The sequence below is a fragment of the Doryrhamphus excisus genome, chromosome 18 (assembly GCF_030265055.1).
Source record: "Doryrhamphus excisus isolate RoL2022-K1 chromosome 18, RoL_Dexc_1.0, whole genome shotgun sequence".
NCBI lineage: Eukaryota > Metazoa > Chordata > Actinopteri > Syngnathiformes > Syngnathidae > Doryrhamphus > Doryrhamphus excisus.
The window spans coordinates 2,667,460-2,687,933 of NC_080483.1; the positions used below are offsets into that span (position 1 = coordinate 2,667,460).

Consider the following 20,474-nt stretch of genomic DNA (forward strand, 5'->3'; position numbering starts at 1 on the left):
GTTTGATTCATGTTCATGTTAAAGGTTAAATAACTGTTAATAGTTATCCTCCCTATCCGTGTGGAAGTGGTAAGTTTTTGGCTATTTAAGTTGAAAGGAAATAACTTGAAGGCTACCGTTTAGGTCGCTAGCGCTCTAGTTTGCGAGTTAGCATGTGTCTCAAGACCCTGCAGTTGCGCAATATGTTGTAAATAAAAAGAGTATAAATGTGACTATAGTCGTGTTTTGTCATGTCTACAGGGCTCTAATAATGCTTTGTTCATTTTAATCTGAAAAAAATCATTTGACTAGCCACCAACTATATGTGGTTTCTTAAGTTTTTATTATTTGCCCTTTTATTATTATTATTATATTTATTTATTTATTACTGATTAATTGATTTTCTTTATTCTTGATTTGTTTATTTATTTTTCATCTTATTTTGTGTAGAAAAATAAAAAGTAAGATATTTGAGAACAGTGGAATGTTTTATCAGAGCTTTTATTGTAGAAAATTGGAACCAAAGCGAAGTTTTTAAAATGTTTTTGTTTTTAATAAATGCGTTTTTTTTTATTTGAGCTCCAGTGGCCCCCAAGTAAATTGAGTTTGAGACCCCTGAACTATACAGTGGAGTATATATTTTAAGCATTGTGAAACATCGCCCCCTAGCGGCAAAAAATATACACACTATTAAATGCATGAGCTCTCGTAACATTTTAGCAAAATGTCCATATATTTGATTCATATATTATAAATGTATAATAAGCCTTTGTGTTTCTATAATATTTTGCTGTGTCTTATTAGATCGACTCACCCCCCCACTTTGGACCAACGGTAACCTTTTACCCAGAGAGGGCGGGGCGGTCGAGTTGGAGCAGCCAGCCGAATGATTGCTTCCCATTGGTGGGACTGGTGAGGTGGCGGGCAGGACTGCGTGCCTATTGGCCGCTGCAAAGGGGCAGTGGGCGGGGCCACCGACAATGACTGTGGAGGTTGGCCGGCCACATGTTTACATTGCAGAGGAAGAATGGCCATGATCTCCAAGTAAGCATTGAGAGGAGTGCATTTTATTCTACAACTGCTTTTTAACTGCTTGTTTGCTAGTTTCAATGACGATTTAATGCTAATGTCGTTTCATTGTTGACCCCAGAAGCACTTTTTGCTTATTTTTTAAAGTTAATGGTATGAAACTTGGCTAGGATTTGTGTTTATTTATTTAGAATCATTTCATTGCAAGGCATTTAAAAGGGACCAATTTGACCCAATTGACTCACATTGTAAGGCCTTATTTTTTTTAATACATTACCATAATACTTACATATTGTGTTGCTTTTCCCATAAAAACGAATATGTTTATTTTTAAGTATTTTATGAGAATGACTGTTTTGCGACGCTATCACAAATTTTCCACTTCCCATCCGAAATATCCTACTTTTCCCAATATAAAAAAAATCAGGCATTCATACATATATAAAAATAAAGAACATTTTTTGAATTGTGATGCAGGTTTTTATTACACTTTTTGTTAGTGTACTTTTAAGAGGCAACTAACGGTAAAAAAAATGCAACTTCATCAGAATTTAAGATGTCCTCAGCAAGGATTGGTGGGTGGAATACATTAAAAGAGTTTACGGGAACCACAAAATCTAAATAAATGGATAGGTGCAGTTTCTGGAAGAGCTAGAACACATTTCTTATAACAATGAAAATATAACTTTCCATTATTTACATTTGTATTCAACTATCTGATCACAAGCCGAAAAGGAGTAGGCTGAAGCAAAAGCTAATAAATGCTTACCCCTTTTTGCAAGATATAATCATGTTCATGCCACATCATCATTGTAATATTATTATTGTTATTATCATTATCATGATTGTCATTATTGTTATTATCATTATTACCATTATTATTGTTATTATTATCACCATTATTATAATCATCATTAATGTTACCATTTTCATCATTATAGTTGTAACAATTTTTTTGATTTTTTAATTATTTAATTATTTATTTTATTTTATTTATTATTTTATAATAATATAATATTATTTATAATATGATATAATATATTATTTTTATTTTTATTATATTTTTATTTTATAATAATATAATATTATTTATAATATTATATAATATAATATATAATATAATATAATTTATTTTTTTATTTTTATTTTTATTTTTATTTTTATTTTTATTTTTATTTTTATTTTTATTTTTATTTTTATTTTTATTTTTATTTTTATTTTTTATTTATTTTTATTTTTATAATAATATAATATTATTTATAATAATATAATTTATAATATAATAATATTTATAATGTAATATAATATATAATATAATATAATTTATTTTTATTTTTATTTTTATTTTTATTTTTATTTTTATTTTTATTTTTATTTTTATTTTTATTTTTATTTTTAAATTATTTTTATTTGTATTTTTTAAAAATTGTTTTTATTTTATTATTTTTTAATATTTTTCTATTATTATTATTTAATTATGATATAAATTATTATTGTATTTTTGTCCATGACTGAAGCCTGGAGAGAATAAAAAGCAGACGTTGTCTTGCAGGTGATGCCTGCGTTGATCGAGGAAGAGGAAGACGAAGGTGAAAGGCGCTCCAGAGACGAAGCAGGCTGTCATGTGACACGTCAGCCATGCAAAGAGATTGACGGCATTCCTTTCAGCTTTCCCGCCAAACAAACAACACTTCCTTATCTCCAGGAAGACAACGTGTGACCCGTGTGTGATGACAACAAGTCCTCTCCTCATTTCTTAGGCCTTCCCAACCAACATGGCCTCCACGGTGTCGCCCGTACCCGGCAGCATTTTCACCCCGCCGTCGCCGTCTCCGCCCCGTCCGGTTGTCTGGCCTCCTCTGGACTTCGCCCTGGGGGCCTTGTCTTGCTGCGTCGCCTGCGTCTTCACCAACCCTCTGGAGGTGGTGAAGACGCGTCTGCAGCTTCAGGGCGAGCTGCGGGCCCGGGGAACCTACCAGAGGCACTACCGCGGGGTCCTCCAGGCTCTTTGGGTGGTGGGGCGCACCGACGGGGTGCGGGGTCTGCAGAAGGGGCTCTCGGTGGGGTTGGTCTATCAGGGGGTGATGAACGGGGCCAGGCTGGGCTCCTATTCTTACTGTGAAGCTCTGGGTGTCACCTCATACCATGGAGGAAGTGTTCTATCGGGGGCTGGGGCCGGGGCCCTGGGGGCTTTTATTGCGTCTCCGGCTTACCTGGTAAGTTATCTCTTTTTAATATCATGGCTTATTCTTCTAAAAGTATGCCTTTTTTCCTCATAATATTATGACTTTATTCTCCTTTTTGACAACTAAATTTTCCAAAATTCTTTGTTTTGGTTTCTCAAAATATTACAACTATACGTATATAAAAATGACATGTTTTTGTTATTATTATGATTTTTATTATTTATGATTTTTCTCCTAATATCATATAAAAGTATGCCTTTTTTCCTCATAATATTATGACTTTATTCTCCTTTTTGACAACCAAATTTTCCAAATTTTTTTGTTTTGTTTTCTCATAATATTACAACTATATCTAAAAATGACATGTTTTTGTTATTATTATGATTTTTATTATTTATGATCTTTCTCCTAATATCATATAAAAGTATGCATTTTTTCCTCATAATATTATGACTTTATTCTTCTTTTTGACAACCAAATTTTCTTATTTTTTTGTTTTGGTTTCTCATAATATTACAACTATATCTAAAAATGACATGTTTTTGTTATTATTATGATTTTTATTATTTATGATTTTTCTCCTAATATCATATAAAAGTATGTCTTTTTTCCTCATAATATTATGACTTTATTCTCCTTTTTGACAACCAAATTTTCTTAATTTTTTTGTTTTGGTTTCTCATAATATTACAACTATACGTATCTAAAATTGACATGTTTTTCTTATTATTATGATTTTTATTATTTATGATTTTTCTCCTAATATCATATAAAAGTATGCCTTTTTTCCTCATAATATTATGACTTTATTCTCCTTTTTGACAACCAAATTTTCTTAATTTTTTTGTTTTGTTTTCTCATAATATTACAACTATACGTATCTAAAAATGACATGTTTTTGTTATTATTATGATTTTTATTATTTATGATTTTTCTCCTAATATCATATAAAAGTATGCCTTTTTTCCTCATAATATTATGACTTTATTCTCCTTTTTGACAACCAAATTTTCCAAAATTCTTTGTTTTGGTTTCTCATAATATTACTAATAATATAACTTGAAATAAATGTAAAATATGTCTTTAATATTTCAACTATATGCATCTAAAAATGACATAATTTCGTATTATTATGATTTTATTCTTATAAAAGTATTTTCTTGCAAGATGAGCATAGTTTTCTTGTAATATTATGTTACTATTCTCCTAATATCATAACTTTTTCCCCCAAACTCGTTTTCTAAAATTTGCCATTTTTTAAAATATTCCGACTACCAAGAAAAATACCATCAGTTTGGTTTAATATTTCTACTTTTATGCTTCTATAAATTATGTGTTTGTAAAAAAACATTTTTTTTAAATGACCATTTGTATCATATTTTAAGTTTTTCACAAACAAATTTTCCAAAAACTGCAATTTGTTTTTTGTTTTGTTTGTTTCTTATATTATTTGTTTAATATTGGGACTTTATTCCTAATATTTCATTTTTATTTTTGTAAAATTACTGCTGTTTAAAAATATTTTCTGATGTATTATTTGCTTAGTATTTTTGTGTAATTGTTTTTTTTTAGAACATGCCGATAAAAAAATAGCTGCGAGTTATAAATGCCCCCCCTCAGGCGACCGCATTTGGTACGTCCCCCGTCAGGACACCACATATGGCAATTGTGTTGCATAATGAAATGCTGGGAAAATGATTTTTATATTTTTTTACACTAGCCATCTAGCTATTGTTTGTCAAAATGTGGCCAAAAAGTTGAGAAAAGTGACTCAAACTCATATTACTCTATTTTAGTAATATGGTATTTCTGTAAGTGATATAGTTTGCGTATAGTTTTATACTTCTTTTACTGACATTCCCAATCTTGTGTGATTGGCAGGTGAAAACGCATCTGCAGGCTCAAACAGTGGAAGCGATAGCAGTGGGCCATCAGCATAACCATCTGGTAAGACTGGTGGGCCTCCATTATGTTTTTATCGACACATGGTATCACCAGTACAGTAATAATAACAATAAAAATGATTTCTATTAGGATATTTTATATAGTGTGTATATATTTTGGGCATATGCTGTCTTTTAAGGGGACCTATTATGCTTTTTTCCACTTTTCTAACCTAAAAATAGTTATAATGTTGGATTCTGGTGTTAATCCATGTCCTGGAAAAAGTTTGGGATGGCTCAAAACGCTCCGTTTCAAAGGGCGTTGCAAAACTGTTCCTTTGTGATGTCACAGAGGAGCGGGGTTCCTTATATGGACGTGGCTGTAGGCACGATAGACTCTCTGTTTACCAAACAGGCTCAGGCAGAAGTTGTTGTATTTGGTGATTCCCAGCAAGGGAAATTTATTTTCATCTATCAACGGCATTTCACACAGGACTGTTTTTGTGAACATGAACGTGAAATAAAAATTAAAATAAAAATTAAAATAAAAATTAAAATAAAAAATAAAAATAAAAATAAAAATAAAAATAAATTAAAAATAAATTAAAAATAAATTAAAATAGTAATATTTATTATATTATTATAGTAATAATAATAATAATTATTATTTAAACTAATATAATTATTATAATAATTATATTTAATAATTATTATTATTATATAATATACAATAATTATTATATTATATAATAATATAATGATAATAATATACAATAATAATTATTATTATATTATATATTACATATTATATATTATTATTATTATAGTATATAAAAATAAAAATAAAAGAATAATAAAAATAATAAAAAAATAAATAACAATAATAATATTTATTGTATTATTATTATAGTAATAATAATTATTATTATTAATACTAATATAATACTAATACTAATAATAATAATAATAATAATAATAATAATAATAATAATAATAATAATAATAATAATAATAATAATAATAATAATAATAATAATAATAATAATAATAGTGGAATTGAACCCTGGTCTCCTAGCTGTGAGGTCTGCCACTAACCACTCGTCCACCGTGCCGCCCGTGACAGAAACACTGCTCTTTTTAAGGATCTGCTATCAAAATACTTTTCAAAGATCCAGCATGACAGGATCATCTGCTGTTTTTAAGGACTAACATGTCAAAAATCTTCAAGATAAGAAGAGTCCTTTGCTACAAAAATTGCTTATCAAAGATTCCCAAGTGTTCTTGTTTTGAAGCGGACTCTGCAAAAGCCAAAAGAGTCTTTTATGGAAGAGGAAAGCCGTGCTGTTTTTAGGAATCTATGGCAAGAGATCCTCTGTATGACAGGAAGGCTCTGCTGTTTTTAGGAATCCACTGCTTTTATGCACAAAAGTAATTTTCCTGTAAGATGCAGCCAACCATGAGCTCGGAATGTCGAACACATGGGAAGTATTTGATGCTGGTTTTGTGACATTCCAGGGAGCGTACGATGCCTTTGTTAGCATCTACAGAAAAGAAGGCTTCATCGGACTGTGGAGGGGCGTGAACGGAGCCGTGCCTCGAGTCATGGTCGGCTCGGCTGCCCAACTGGCAACCTTCACCTCGGCCAAGGAGCGCGTGTCACATTCCCAGGTAGGCGTGGTGGGGGGGCTTAACGGCGGCCATTTTTGGAATGCACATGTCAGAGCAGCTGCCGTAGATGTTCCTCCCTCTCTGTCTTTGCCCCTCGGAGTGGTTCAGCGACGGCAGCTGGCTCACGGCGTTGATAGCGGCCAGCATCAGCGGGGTCGCCGTGGCCGTCACCATGACACCCTTTGATGTCGTCAGCACACGACTCTACAATCAGCCGGTTGATGAGCTTCACCGGGTGGGTGTGGCAATTCCTTGCTGTCATGACTGCATTTATTTATTTGGCTTTTTCCTACATACAAGTGTAAAAAGAAGCTAACCGCCATATAATTCAGTAAAAAATAATAACTAAATGAGGCGGAAAGTGGTATCCTTCATGTATCAGCGATTTCAAAATGGCCATACAAGTGTAAAAAGAAGTTAACCACCGTATAATTCAGTAAAAAATAATAACTTAATGAGGCGGAAAGTGGTATCCTTCATGTATCAGCATTTTGAAATGGCCATACAAGTGTAAAAAGAAGTATAATTCAGCACAAATAATAACTAAATGAGGCGGAAAGTGGTATCGTTCATGTATCAGCGATTTCAAAATGGCCATAAAAGTGTAAAAAGAAGCTAACCGCCATATAATTCAGTAAAAAATAACAACTAAATGAGGCGGAAAGTGGTATCCTTCATGTATCAGCGATTTCAAAACACCCATACAAGTGTAAAAAGAAGTTAACCACCATATAATTCAGTAAAAAATAATAACTTAATGAGGCGGAAAGTGGTATCCTTCATGTATCAGCATTTTGAAATGGCCATACAAGTGTAAAAAGAAGTATAATTCAGCACAAATAATAACTAAATGAGGCGGAAAGTGGTATCGTTCATGTATCAGCGATTTCAAAATGGCCATAAAAGTGTAAAAAGAAGCTAACCGCCATATAATTCAGTAAAAAATAACAACTAAATGAGGCGGAAAGTGGTATCCTTCATGTATCAGCGATTTCAAAACACCCATACAAGTGTAAAAAGAAGTTAACCACCATATAATTCAGTAAAAAATAAGAACTAAATGAGGCGGAAAGTGGTATCGTTCATGTATCAGCGATTTCAAAATGGCCATACAAGTGTAAAAAGAAGCTAACCGCCATATAATTCAGCACAAATAAAAACTAAATGAGGCGGAAAGTGGTATCCTTCATGTATCGGCGTCTTGAAATGGCCATACAAGTGTAAAAAGAAGCTAACCGCCATATAATTCAGTAAAAAATAATAACTAAATGAGGCGGAAAGTGGTATCCTTCATGTATCAGCGATTTCAAAACACCCATACAAGTGTAAAAAGAAGTTAACCACCATATAATTCAGTAAAAAATAAGAACTAAATGAGGTGGAAAGTGGTATCGTTCATGTATCGGCGATTTCAAAATGGCCGTACAAGTGTAAAAAGAAGCTAACCGCCATATAATTCAGCACAAATAATAACTAAATGAGGCGGAAAGTGGTATCCTTCATGTATCAGCATTTTGAAATGGCCATACAAGTGTAAAAAGAAGTATAATTCAGCACAAATAATAACTAAATGAGGCGAAAAGTGGTATCCTTCATGTATCGGCGATTTCAAAATGGCCATACAAGTGTAAAAAGAAGCTAACCACCATATAATTCAGTAAAAAATAATAACTAAGTGAGACGGAAAGTGGTATCCTTCATGTATCGGCATTTTTAAATGACCATACAAGTGTAAAAAGAAGCTAACCACCGTATAATTCAGTAAAAAATAATAACTAAATGAAGAGGAAAGTGGTATCCTTCATGTATCAGCGATTTCAAAATGGCCATACAAGTGTAAAAAGAAGCTAACCACCATATAATTCAGTAAAAAATAATAACTAAATGAGGCGGAAAGTGGTATCCTTCATGTATCGGTGTCTTGAAATGGCCATACAAGTGTAAAAAGAAGTATAATTCAGCACAAATAATAACAAAATGAGGCGGAAAGTGGTATCCTTCATGTATCAGCGATTTCAAAATGGCCATACAAGTGTAAAAAGAAGCTAACCACCATATAATTCAGTAAAAAATTATAACTAAATGAGGTGGAAAGTGGTATCCTTCATGTATCGGCGTCTTGAAATGCCCATACAAGTGTAAAAAGAAGTTAACCACCATATAATTCAGTAAAAAATAAGAACTAAATGAGGCGGAAAGTGGTATCCTTCATGTATCAGCGATTTCAAAATAGCCATACAAGTGTAAAAAGAAGTTAACCACCATATAATTCAGTAAAAAATAAGAACTAAATGAGGTGGAAAGTGGTATCCTTCATGTATCAGCGATTTCAAAACGCCCATACAAGTGTAAAAAGAAGCTAACCGCCATATAATTCAGTAAAAAATAATAACTAAATGAGGTGGAAAGTGGTATCCTTCATGTATCTGCATTTTGAAATGGCCATACAAGTGTAAAAAGAAGTATAATTCAGCACAAATAATAACTAAATGAGGCGGAAAGTGGTATCGTTCATGTATCAGCGATTTCAAAATGGCCATAAAAGTGTAAAAAGAAGCTAACCGCCATATAATTCAGTAAAAAATAACAACTAAATGAGGCGGAAAGTGGTATCCTTCATGTATCGGCGTCTTGAAATGCCCATACAAGTGTAAAAAGAAGCTAACCGCCATATAATTCAGTAAAAAATAATAACTAAATGAGACGGAAAGTGGTATCCTTCATGTATCAGCGATTTCAAAATGGCCATACAAGTGTAAAAAGAAGCTAACCACCGTATTATTCAGTAAAAAATAAGAACTAAATGAGGCGGAAAGTGGTATCCTTCATGTATCGGCATTTTGAAATGGCCATACAAGTGTAAAAAGAAGTATAATTCAGCACAAATAATAACTAAATGAGGCGGAAAGTGGTATCCTTCATGTATCGGCGATTTCAAAATGGCCATACAAGTGTAAAAAGAAGCTAACCACCGTATAATTCAGCACAAATAAAAACTAAATGAGGCGGAAAGTGGTATCCTTCATGTATCAGCGATTTCAAAATGGCCATACAAGTGTAAAAAGAAGTTAACCACCATATAATTCAGTAAAAAATAATAACTAAATGAGGCGGAAAGTGGTATCCTTCATGTATCAGCGTCTTGAAATGGCCATACAAGTGTAAAAAGAAGTATAATTCAGCACAAATAATAACTAAATGGGCGGAAAGTGGTATCCTTCATGTATCGGCATTTTAAAATGCCCATACAAGTATAAAAAGAAGCTAACCACCATATAATTCAGTAAAAAATAATAACTAAATGAGGCGGAAAGTGGTATCCTTCATGTATCAGCGATTTCAAAATGGCCATACAAGTGTAAAAAGAAGCTAACCACCGTATAATTCAGTAAAAAATAAGAACTAAATGAGGCGGAAAGTGGTATCCTTCATGTATCGGCATTTTTAAATGGCCGTACAAGTGTAAAAAGAAGCTAACCGCCATATAATTCAGTAAAAAATAATAACTAAATGAGGCGGAAAGTGGTATCCTTCATGTATCAGCGATTTCAAAATGGCCATAAAAGTGTAAAAAGAAGCTAACCACCGTATTATTCAGTAAAAAATAATAACTAAATGAGGCGGAAAGTGGTATCCTTCATGTATCGGCGTCTTGAAATGCCCATACAAGTGTAAAAAGAAGCAAACCGCCATATAATTCAGTAAAAAATAATAACTAAATGAGGCGGAAAGTGGTATCCTTCATGTATCGGCATTTTGAAATGGCCGTACAAGTGTAAAAAGAAGCTAACCGCCATATAATTCAGTAAAAAATAATAACTAAATGAGGCGGAAAGTGGTATCCTTCATGTATCAGTGATTTCAAAATAGCCATACAAGTGTAAAAAGAAGCTAACCGCCATATAATTCAGTAAAAAATAATAACTAAATGAGGCGGAAAGTGGTATCCTTCATGTATCGGCATTTTGAAATGGCCATACAAGTGTAAAAAGAAGCTAACTGCCATATAATTCAGTAAAAAATAATAACTAAATGAGGCGGAAAGTGGTATCATTCATGTATCGGCATTTTGAAATGGCCATACAAGTGTAAAAAGAAGTATAATTCAGCACAAATAACTAAATGAAGTGGAAAGTGGTATCCTTCATGTATCAGCGATTTCAAAATGGCCATACAAGTGTAAAAAGAAGCTAACCACCATTTAATTCAGTAAAAAATAATAACTAAATGAGGCGGAAAGTGGTATCCTTCATGTATCAGCATTTTGAAATGGCCATACAAGTGTAAAAAGAAGTATAATTCAGCACAAATAATAACTAAATGAGGCGAAAAGTGGTATCCTTCATGTATCGGCGATTTCAAAATGGCCATACAAGTGTAAAAAGAAGCTAACCACCATATAATTCAGTAAAAAATAATAACTAAGTGAGACGGAAAGTGGTATCCTTCATGTATCGGCATTTTTAAATGACCATACAAGTGTAAAAAGAAGCTAACCACCGTATAATTCAGTAAAAAATAATAACTAAATGAAGAGGAAAGTGGTATCCTTCATGTATCAGCGATTTCAAAATGGCCATACAAGTGTAAAAAGAAGCTAACCACCATATAATTCAGTAAAAAATAATAACTAAATGAGGCGGAAAGTGGTATCCTTCATGTATCGGTGTCTTGAAATGGCCATACAAGTGTAAAAAGAAGTATAATTCAGCACAAATAATAACAAAATGAGGCGGAAAGTGGTATCCTTCATGTATCAGCGATTTCAAAATGGCCATACAAGTGTAAAAAGAAGCTAACCACCATATAATTCAGTAAAAAATTATAACTAAATGAGGTGGAAAGTGGTATCCTTCATGTATCGGCGTCTTGAAATGCCCATACAAGTGTAAAAAGAAGTTAACCACCATATAATTCAGTAAAAAATAAGAACTAAATGAGGCGGAAAGTGGTATCCTTCATGTATCAGCGATTTCAAAATAGCCATACAAGTGTAAAAAGAAGTTAACCACCATATAATTCAGTAAAAAATAAGAACTAAATGAGGTGGAAAGTGGTATCCTTCATGTATCAGCGATTTCAAAACGCCCATACAAGTGTAAAAAGAAGCTAACCGCCATATAATTCAGTAAAAAATAATAACTAAATGAGGTGGAAAGTGGTATCCTTCATGTATCTGCATTTTGAAATGGCCATACAAGTGTAAAAAGAAGTATAATTCAGCACAAATAATAACTAAATGAGGCGGAAAGTGGTATCGTTCATGTATCAGCGATTTCAAAATGGCCATAAAAGTGTAAAAAGAAGCTAACCGCCATATAATTCAGTAAAAAATAACAACTAAATGAGGCGGAAAGTGGTATCCTTCATGTATCGGCGTCTTGAAATGCCCATACAAGTGTAAAAAGAAGCTAACCGCCATATAATTCAGTAAAAAATAATAACTAAATGAGACGGAAAGTGGTATCCTTCATGTATCAGCGATTTCAAAATGGCCATACAAGTGTAAAAAGAAGCTAACCACCGTATTATTCAGTAAAAAATAAGAACTAAATGAGGCGGAAAGTGGTATCCTTCATGTATCGGCATTTTGAAATGGCCATACAAGTGTAAAAAGAAGTATAATTCAGCACAAATAATAACTAAATGAGGCGGAAAGTGGTATCCTTCATGTATCGGCGATTTCAAAATGGCCATACAAGTGTAAAAAGAAGCTAACCACCGTATAATTCAGCACAAATAAAAACTAAATGAGGCGGAAAGTGGTATCCTTCATGTATCAGCGATTTCAAAATGGCCATACAAGTGTAAAAAGAAGTTAACCACCATATAATTCAGTAAAAAATAATAACTAAATGAGGCGGAAAGTGGTATCCTTCATGTATCAGCGTCTTGAAATGGCCATACAAGTGTAAAAAGAAGTATAATTCAGCACAAATAATAACTAAATGGGCGGAAAGTGGTATCCTTCATGTATCGGCATTTTAAAATGCCCATACAAGTATAAAAAGAAGCTAACCACCATATAATTCAGTAAAAAATAATAACTAAATGAGGCGGAAAGTGGTATCCTTCATGTATCAGCGATTTCAAAATGGCCATACAAGTGTAAAAAGAAGCTAACCACCGTATAATTCAGTAAAAAATAAGAACTAAATGAGGCGGAAAGTGGTATCCTTCATGTATCGGCATTTTTAAATGGCCGTACAAGTGTAAAAAGAAGCTAACCGCCATATAATTCAGTAAAAAATAATAACTAAATGAGGCGGAAAGTGGTATCCTTCATGTATCAGCGATTTCAAAATGGCCATAAAAGTGTAAAAAGAAGCTAACCACCGTATTATTCAGTAAAAAATAATAACTAAATGAGGCGGAAAGTGGTATCCTTCATGTATCGGCGTCTTGAAATGCCCATACAAGTGTAAAAAGAAGCAAACCGCCATATAATTCAGTAAAAAATAATAACTAAATGAGGCGGAAAGTGGTATCCTTCATGTATCGGCATTTTGAAATGGCCGTACAAGTGTAAAAAGAAGCTAACCGCCATATAATTCAGTAAAAAATAATAACTAAATGAGGCGGAAAGTGGTATCCTTCATGTATCAGTGATTTCAAAATAGCCATACAAGTGTAAAAAGAAGCTAACCGCCATATAATTCAGTAAAAAATAATAACTAAATGAGGCGGAAAGTGGTATCCTTCATGTATCGGCATTTTGAAATGGCCATACAAGTGTAAAAAGAAGCTAACTGCCATATAATTCAGTAAAAAATAATAACTAAATGAGGCGGAAAGTGGTATCATTCATGTATCGGCATTTTGAAATGGCCATACAAGTGTAAAAAGAAGTATAATTCAGCACAAATAACTAAATGAAGTGGAAAGTGGTATCCTTCATGTATCAGCGATTTCAAAATGGCCATACAAGTGTAAAAAGAAGCTAACCACCATTTAATTCAGTAAAAAATAATAACTAAATGAGGCGGAAAGTGGTATCCTTCATGTATCAGCGATTTCAAAATGGCCAAACAAGCGCTTCTGTGGTTATCGTCACACTTTTCCTGTTTACCATCAGCTTTGACCTCCATTGTGCTCAGACAAAAACTTGTGCTCATTCTCTGTATGTTCCTCTCAGGGCCGCCTCTACAGCGGCTTTTGGGACTGTCTGCTGAAGGTGTGCCAAGCTGAGGGTCTGCTGGGTCTGTACAAAGGCATGGGCCCCGTGTTCCTGCGCTTGGCTCCTCACACGGTTCTCAGCATGCTCTTCTGGGACGTGATGAGGCAACAGGCCATGGAGGGCAAGCAGGCGGGCTGAATGGATGCTGGAGAAGACGACGTCTTCACTGAACTTTCTTGACCAAGCGTGGATGCTGCTGGGGTTTCAGAAGCTTCAATCAAATGCATGAAGTGTTATGATTTTACTGTATATCTACAATTGTGTATTTATTAGCAATAACTTTCATGTGTGCCTGGATGACGACAAATATATCTTTGTTTGCAGTGGTGAGGAACTTGCACTTCATCATACTGAGTGTAGCAAAGCCTATCCCAGTTGTCTTCATACACCCTGGACTGGTGGCCAGCCAATCACAGGGCACATATAGACAAACAACCATTCACACTCACATTCATACCTATGGACAATTTGGAGTCGCTAATTGAGCTAGCATGTTTTTGGAATGTGGGAGGAAACCGGAGTACCTGGAGAAAACCCATAACATGCAAACTCCACACAGAGATGGCCACACAGAATTGAACTCGGGTTTCCTAGCTGTGAGACCTAACCACTCCTTCGCCGTGCAGCCCTTTTGAAGTGGTTCATTTATTCATTTTCTGCCGCTTATCCTCACGAGGTTCGTGGCCGTGCTGGAGCCTATCCCAGTTGTCTTCGTACACCCTGGACTGGTGACCAGCCAATCACAGGGCACATATAGACAAACAACCATTCACACTCACATTCATACCTATGGACAATTTGGAGTCGCTAATTAGAATTAGCCTAGCATGTTTTTGGAATGTGGGAGGAAACCGGAGTACCCGGAGAAAATCCACATATGCAAGGAGAGAACATGCAAACCCCACACAGAGATGGCCAAGGGTGGAATTGAACTTGGGTTTCCTAGCTGTGAGACCTAACCACTCGTCCGCCATGCAGCCATTTTGTAGTGGTTCATTTATTTATTTTCTGCCGCTTATCCTCACGAGGGTCGTGGCTGTGCTGGAGCCTATCCCAGTTGTCTTCGTACACCCTGGACTGGTGGCCAGCCAATCACAGGGCACATATAGACAAACAACCATTCACACTCACATTCATACCTATGGACAATTTGGAGTCGCTAATTAACCTAGCATGTTTTTGGAATGTGGGAGGAAACCGTAGAAAACCCACGCCTGCACGGGGAGAACATGCAAACTCCACACAGAAAATGGCCGTGGGTGGAATTGAACTCAGGTTTCCTAGCTGTGAGACCTAACCACTCGACCACCGTGCAGCCCTTTTGTAGTGGTCATGACAAATAATGGTTGGATGCAGTACTAAGTAGAGAGGTCGAGTGGTTAGTGGTTATCCATTATCAATATTTTGTGCAAATTCACATAATGTGTGTGTAAATTTGATTTAATAAATATTAGATTAAATAAATTCATAATCAATTCAATTTTTATTTTAAACCGTGATATATGCTTAGATAGTTGTGTGATATACAATATAGCCAAGCTAACAACAGCAAAAAAAATGAGGACAAAATCATATAAAGTGTGTGAAAATGTTATTTTAAACAATAATAAAATAAAACAAATGATTAATTATTACAAAATTATGACAAAGTGAAAGCTTAATTTGCATAATTAGCAAATGGCTCCGTTTTAAATTTGGTCATTGTTTCAACAGACAAACGTTTCCAGCGCATCAAATGACTGAAATATCAAAAGTATCAATATTTTGATTTGATAATCGATTTTAGAACATAACGAGCTGGTATCGGAAGTATCGATATTTCAGTATCGACCTGCAGGCGTTCTTTTCTTTTTGGGGGGAGTGACGTCATTTGCATATTCCCAAATTGAGCTGTTGAGTTTGTTTTCAGAGCGCTAGTAGCTTGTTTCTCTCGCGAGACTTGGCAAACACTGTCGCCCACCGTCGGCTTCCTGAAAATGGCGGCGTGCCTGGTAAGTTCGCTTATTTCCATAATCTTATTTTTTGCCATGAAAAGCAAACTTTAAACAAACGTGACGATTCTAACGCTTTAAAAATATATCACAAATTACAAATCACGAGTCCTTATTCTACTTTTTAAATGAATTAATCGAAAATATGCTAAGAAAATATCGCTATAAGCTGACGTAGTTGAAGCAATCACGTGTGCAGTAATTGTCCAATGGGAGGCTCTCACCTATTTGTTTGGTTCGAACCAGGCCGCCATTGTTGTGTACGTTTGATTGCTAGGTTTCATTTGGAAGGATTTTCTGCCTCTTTCATCATACACTGAGTGGACTGACAATCACAGTGAGATCACTTCTGACCTTTGGACGTTTTAGTGTCAAAGAGTGTTGACAATGATCAGCAGCAAGGAGGGAACTTAATCTTTAGCCAGAGGCTCGGCTTAGGGGAATTGCACATAAACAAGCCTGAGCTTTCTTAACTTGATGTCTTTGTTGCAATAATAACACACAAAAAAAACATGTTTTTCTCTTTTTCTTGGATCTTTGCGCTGTTGCGTTTTGAGTCCAATCCACTTGACTGCTTTTTTCGAGGTGAGTTGATTCTAATTGAGAAGTTTTTGAATGATTATAATGTTTGTGTTTTTAAAGGGATTGTTGGAGCTTGTGGCATATCAGTGCTGTGCAACCTGACTAGAGTGTACTACTTTACCCAAATGCGCAGGTGAGGCTTTAAAAACAATTTAAAGCAGTACTGCCTGAAGCTTGATACCCATTTGTACATTAAAGGACATATTATGCTAATTTTTCCGTCAGTTTGTATTGAGTTGTAGACTCCAATAGAGCAGCAACTGTACACACAATAACTGCACAGAATACCACCCATGGTCAACTCTGGACACGCCTACTCTGCTGTGATTGGTCACATTCTCAAGTCATTCCGGGCTACTGCCGAAACCTACTTTAAAATTTTGTGGGTATAGGAGTTGATTCATTCATTTTCTACCGCTTTTCCTCACAAGGATCGCGGGGTTGCTGGAGCCTATCCCAGCTATCTTTAGGCGAGAGGAACCGCTACATAATTAGACTAAAATAATAATTAAATGAGACACAAAATGTTGTCTTCGTACACCCTGGACTGGTTGCCAGCCAATCACAGGGCACATATAGACAAACAACCATTCACACTCACATTCATACCTATGGACAATTTGGAGTCGCTAATTAACCTAGCATGTTTTTGGAATGTGGGAGGAAACCGGAGTACCCGGAGAAAACCCACGCATGCACACATGGAGAACATGCAAACTCCTCACAGAGATGGCCGAGGGTGAAATTGAACTCGGGTTTCCTAGCTGTGAGACCTAACCACTCGTCCACCGTGCAGTGGTTATCATGACGAATAATGGTTGGATGCAATACTAAGTATATGCAGGGGAGGTCTGCTTTTTTGTAACGTGGCTAGCATACTCACAAATTCCAGTCGTGCTGGAGCCTATCCCAGTTGTCTTCGGGGGAGAGGCGGGGTACACCCTGGACTGGTGGCCAGCCAATCACAGGGCACATATAGACAAACAACCATTCACACTCACATTCATACCTATGGACAATTTGGAGTCACTAATTGACCTAGCATGTTTTTGGAATGTGTTAGTGTTCTTACAAAGAACTAAACTCATCACACACCAACTTAACACTCAAAAGGTATAATTATGAAACCAGCTTGACCGAATCATTCATTCATTCATTTTCTACCGCTTATTCTCACGAGGGTCGCAGGGGGTGCTGGGCACATATAGACAAACAACCATTCACACTCACATTCATACCTATGGACAATTTGGAGTCGCTAATTAACCTAGCATGTTTTTGGAATGTGGGAGCATGCTTGGAACATGCACGGGGACAACATCCACACAGAGATGGCCGAGGGTGGAATTGTGGGTGGAATTGAACCCTGGTGCGCTAACCACTCGACCAACGTGCCGCCCGACAATTGTTTAAAAAACTAAATTCACAAAAAGAGTCCTGTGTGAAATGGTGTTGGCTCATGAAAATATTTTTCTCTTGCTGGGAATCACCAAATCCAACTTCCGCCTGAACTTGCATCTTACTTAGATGTTACCGACGCTGTAGAAAACCTAACTCTAAAATGCTAAAGCTACTTATCATTGAGAGACGTCTTGAAGTAACCTCTTTTCTTGAGAAACTTCGGAATGTCCAGTCTCTACTTCCGGATTGGATTCGGGATCCAACACATATGTCTGGATGTTAAAAGCGGACATTTTAAAAAGATAAATCGCCACCGTTTAAGCTTTCTGTGCTGGTTATTGTGTGTAGCTGCGCTATAGGAGTCCACAACTCGATACAAAGACACCAAAAATGAGCACAATAGTCCTCTTTAAGATCCAACATTGCAACTGGTCTTAATATTTTGATTAGGATTGTATCTCATTGAGAATGAAGACATTTTATTTTTACAATATCAGGGATCTACATTAAAAACAAAAATTACTTACCCATGGGGAATCCTTGGGCAAACTCCACACAGAGATGGCCGAGGGTGGAATTGAACCCTGGTCTCCTAGCTGTGAGGTCTGCGCGCTAATCACTTGACTCCTAGCATAGAAGTGTTTCAAATGTAGTTCTTTCCTGAGATCATATTTCTCCTCTCTTGTAGAGAAGTATTGGATAATATTTTTAGCTAATTTTAATTTAGTTAATTTAATTTAGTAAGTTTAATTTAGCAAGTTTAATTTAGCTAATTTAGGTAATTTTTTTATTTTTTTTATTTTTATTTTTATTTTTATTTTTATTTATTTTTATTTTTATTTTTATTTTTATTTTTATTTTTATTTTTATTTTTATTTTTATTTTTATTTTTATTTTTATTTTTATTTTTATTTTTATTTTTATTTTTATTTTTATTTTTATTTTTATTTTTATTTTTATTTTTATTTTTAGCCTTATGCATTATTTTATCTGTTTGAAGATATATCAACTAGTTGAAGTATTTGTGATTTTAGAAATAAGAAGTTAGTATGTTCTGTGTAGGCGGCATTATGAATTATCCTTACTGGCCTTTTTTGCAGTACATTTAGCGAGTGAAGATTGCTTTTATATTTTGTTTTAACTTGCCCCGGGCCGTTGGTACATCGTTATTGTCGAGCCCTGAATATGCTGAGGGATGAAAACAAAAATAGTCTCTTATTTGTCTGATAAATGTTTTTTTTTTCCATTTTTGTGAGCAGTAAAACTGAGAGCAATGAGAAGACGCTTTCACTAAGAAGTCCGCTCACAGCACACTGGAGATCTTTAGTCCACTTCTGGGCTTTGACAGGCCTCCTGTCTTTTGTCGGCTCACGTGTTTCTTCTCTGATTGTGTTGGAGTTTTCCCTGCGGGCCATCTCTGCCTTTATGTCAACGCAACTGGTGAGTCCAAGCAGAAAAGTCCGTTTTTTTTGTTCTTTATGATTTAAATCTCCGTTTTCATGTTTCAGGATTCCAGCAGCAGGGGCTTTGAACTTCTCCTCATCCAGAGCCAGTTCTCGCTTGGGTGTAGCATCACTTGCACGCTATACTTCCTCCATCAGGGGGCGCCACACAGCTCCTTCAGCTTGTCCCTGGCTGCCGCTCTGAGTTGGGCGCTGTCGGGCTTCTGCAGCTCCCTTTGGAGTCACGTAAGCCGACTGTATCCTCTACACAGCACGGAACGCTACTGTGGGAAATGCATCACGCTCCTGGCCTCCGGACACACCCTGCTGGCCTCGCTGAAGAGACTAGTTGTTTTAGTTTTTTCGGTGGCGGCCGTGGCCTCCCTCGCAACAGTTTATGACCACTTCCTGTCCCAGAAGGAGGCGCTCAAGTTTTGGACGCCGCTCACACTTTGTTACTCAATGCTGGTGGTGTATAATCAAGGTGGGGATGAGTCGGAACGTTTTAGGACTTTATGAGTGAATGAAAGGTCAATAACATTAAGTCTCGGAGGTGCCACAGTCATATATAAAAATATAATATAATTGTATAATAGAGGATGTTAAAATCAAATCAACTTTATTTGTAGAGCACTTTTCCTGCAAAGACATGCAACACAAAGTGCTTAACAGAATTAAAAACAATTACCACAATTAAAAGGAAAAACAATTACTCAGAGCGGCACGGTGGTCTAGTGGTTAGCGCGCAGACCTCACGGCTAGGAGACCAGGGTTCAATTCCACCCTCTGTGTGGAGTTTGCATGTTCTCCCCGTGCATGCGTGGGTTTTTTTCCGGGTACACCGGTTTCCTCCCACATTCCAAAAAACATGCTAGGTTAATTAGCCACTCCAAATTGTCCATAGGTATGAATGTGAGTGTGAATGGTTGTTTGTCTATATGTGCTCTGTGATTGGCTGGCCACCAGTCCAGGGTGTACTCCGCCTCTCGCCCGAAGACAGCTGGGATAGGCTCCAGCACCCCCCACTATCCTCTTGAGGATAAGCAATAGAAAATGAATGAATGAATAAGTCCTCCTCCTATTTAATGTGGAAGTGGTAACTTTTTGGCTTCTTATTTTGTCTTTACCCAACCTCG

General features: G+C 35.6%; 1 protein-coding gene across 4 annotated transcripts; it reads left to right on the plus strand.

Annotated features, from left to right (window-relative positions):
• The first annotated feature begins 900 nt into the window (after nucleotides 1-900).
• On the plus strand, nucleotides 901-15,345 carry slc25a34 (solute carrier family 25 member 34). Of its 4 annotated transcripts, XM_058055799.1 has the most exons (7): nucleotides 984-1,023; nucleotides 2,561-2,597; nucleotides 2,714-3,224; nucleotides 5,076-5,141; nucleotides 6,593-6,745; nucleotides 6,846-6,980; nucleotides 13,881-15,345. In XM_058055799.1, exons 3-7 carry the CDS (start codon nucleotides 2,784-2,786, stop codon nucleotides 14,058-14,060), a joined length of 975 nt encoding a protein of 324 aa, XP_057911782.1. In that variant the 5' UTR covers nucleotides 984-1,023; nucleotides 2,561-2,597; nucleotides 2,714-2,783; the 3' UTR covers nucleotides 14,061-15,345. The 4 variants fall into 4 exon arrangements, with proteins under 4 accessions (XP_057911780.1, XP_057911782.1, XP_057911781.1 ...); XM_058055797.1 differs by having other exon boundaries at nucleotides 901-1,023; nucleotides 2,561-3,224; XM_058055798.1 differs by having other exon boundaries at nucleotides 1,001-1,023; nucleotides 2,547-3,224.
• Nucleotides 15,346-20,474: the final 5,129 nt, after the last annotated feature.